Source organism: Poecilia latipinna, unplaced genomic scaffold, assembly GCF_001443285.1.
Source record: "Poecilia latipinna isolate Pla-1442-1.1 unplaced genomic scaffold, P_latipinna-1.0 Scaffold104, whole genome shotgun sequence".
NCBI classification, from domain to species: Eukaryota; Metazoa; Chordata; class Actinopteri; order Cyprinodontiformes; family Poeciliidae; genus Poecilia; species Poecilia latipinna.
In genome coordinates, this window is record NW_015112720.1 from 1034826 (window position 1) to 1037350 (window position 2525).

Consider the following 2525-nt stretch of genomic DNA (forward strand, 5'->3'; position numbering starts at 1 on the left):
AGCGTTTTCCACAGATCTTACATGAGAATGCTTTCTCACCTGTATGAATTTGAATGTGACTCATGAATTGAGATTTTCAAAGAAACGTTTTTCCACACGTCGTACACAAGTGAGGCTTGTGGCCTGAATGAATTTTAGTGTACTGAGACAAATTCCCACCATTTTTGAACTGTTTACCACATGTCAGACACAAGAAGGACCTCTCTCTGGTTTCAGTTCTTGTAAAATCTTTACCAGCCAATAATACAACTTAAACTTATAACTTTTTTTTATGACAGCAGTCACACTCATAACTTTTGTGACTATTTTTAAAGTGGTAGAAGTATCTAACCCCTAAATAAATCATACCATTGAGATATGTGAAAAAATTATTGATTCATAGTTAAAATACTCCTGGATGTCTTTATTCTAACCAAATTAAATCTCCGTTGGAAGCAACAGAAACCTAGATGTAATGTATGAAAGCTGCTAGTGGAAGAAGAGTCAGTGAACCCTGACCTTTTGTGGAAAAGATGACAATTTACACATTTGTCCACTCATCTCTTTCTGGTGCCCTTATGTTTTTTAACTCCACACTTCAATTTTAGCAAAGTATTACTATTTTGATTATGATGGTGTTAACATTTTGTGTTTTGCTGTGAATGTTTCTTACGATTGATTTTCATTGTAATAATGATCCAGCAAGTCTACAAGAAAGCATTTGTTACTTCATTAAATGATTCAGGTAGTCTGAAATGCTGTACATGTTTTTTTTTTTTTTTCCTTCTACAGGTTTTATCAATTCTGGCCTCTGTTGTACTTCCCTCCAGCAGATGGCGATAAAGAGCAAATGCGTTTCTCCACAGCCTCTCCTTGAACCAGGAAGAAGACTTTCTGCATCTGTTAGCGGCGTTAACTTTCTTCTGTTGTTTCTTCTGGGGTGAATATTTGTGTTTCTGCAGCAACAATGTCTTCATTTCAGTCTCTGAGAGACTTTATCAGGGAGCGACTGGCCGCTGCTGCTGAGGAAATATTTACAGAGTTTGATAAAACCATCGTCCAGTACGAGGAAGAGCTGTGGCGTCAACAGAGACTGCTGGAAATCTACTGGAAACCCCACATAAAGCTACAGAGAATAGGTATGATTAAAACCATGATGTCTTAAACTTGGTGACTAAACTATAGTGAGATGTGTCAAGTAAATGTTCTCATTGTACACACGTTTACAGAAATGAACGGGGCTAAAATATTAAGACTTAAAGTTGTTTATAAACATTTAAGTAAAAAATGCGTTTTTGCAGGATGTTTTGTCTGTTTACTACATCATCTCTCAGTAATGTGGTTAAAAGGGACTATCTAATTTATAAACCGTTATAAATTATGATGTGAAAGAGAAGATGCATGGCTATTCAAAATGCAAACAACAATCAGAAAAATGTGGCGTTGAATTCATGGGTTCAGCCCACCTGAACCCATGATTTATAGAACCTTTGCTGCTATAATTTCTGCAACTCTGCAGCAGTACACCTCTACCAGCTTTGCACATCTGAGGTTTGACAGTTTTGCACATTCTCATTTGCAAATAACTAAACCAATTGACCTGGAAGGAGAGCATCTCAGCATATAAATGTCAGTCTTGCTTGATGTTTGTTTTTTTTAATTCACAAAAGTGTTACTGGTTTTCCTTTCCACACAATGAATTGTGGGTAAGAAAACTCCCAAAAAACTAAGCTGTCTGACCATAGCACCTTCCTCTATAAAGCCCCTGAAATAAAAAAAAAAAAAAGAAGTATTTTTGTTTTCTACTTGGATTAATCAAAAATGTTTTTCTTTCTGTCCAGACCTCACACAGCCTTATGTTTGGAAGGAGGATAATGTCACTGACCATCAGCTCCCCAGCCTAGAGATCAACTCCAGTTTGAACCTAGGTGAGATGCAACCTTTATGTATGCATGAGGAACTGGGGAAACCAGAACCTCAACAGATGAAAGAAAACCAAGAAGAACCCGAACCACCACAAATAAAAGAAGAGCAGAAATCGGTGGTAAAGGATGAACAGGAGGAACTCTTTATCAGTCTGGAGAAAGAGCAGCTTGAACAGCGTTGGCCAACTGATTCCTTCACAGGAGTCACTATTCATGAGAAAACGGAGAAGAGGAAACCAGAGTCAAACGAGGACCAACTCACCATCCAGACTTCCGCTGAGCCTGAGAAACAAAACCAGGGAAGGAGCAACAATGAAGAATCTGGCTCAAACAGGGCTGACGAACTAGAAGAAAAGAGTTTTCAGCATTTCAGAGTTGAAACTGGGAATGTTGTCGGTCCAGAAGCAGAATGGCAGGAGACAATGCACACAAACTGCAATATTTCAGCTTGTAAAGTTTGTGGTAAAGTTTTCGCTTCCAGCTATTTGATTGATCACATGAGAATTCACACAAATGAGAGACCCTTCTCGTGTCTGATTTGCGGAAAAAGCTTTACAATGGCGGCTAGATTGAAGGTTCACATGAGAATTCACTCGGATGAGAAACCTTTCTCATGTATGA

At 38.3% G+C, this 2525-nt stretch overlaps 1 protein-coding gene across 1 annotated transcript in view; it reads left to right on the plus strand.

Moving 5' to 3' along the window:
* Window positions 1-804: 804 nt before the first annotated feature.
* Window positions 805-2525, plus strand: part of LOC106944542 (zinc finger protein 570-like) — a 5907-nt gene continuing 4186 nt past the window's right edge. The window contains exons 1-2 of the mRNA XM_015027579.1: window positions 805-1118; window positions 1821-2515. Of these exons, the coding sequence (XP_014883065.1) occupies window positions 947-1118; window positions 1821-2515 (867 nt within the window). The 5' untranslated portion in view covers window positions 805-946. The remainder of the gene's footprint in view (window positions 1119-1820; window positions 2516-2525) is intronic.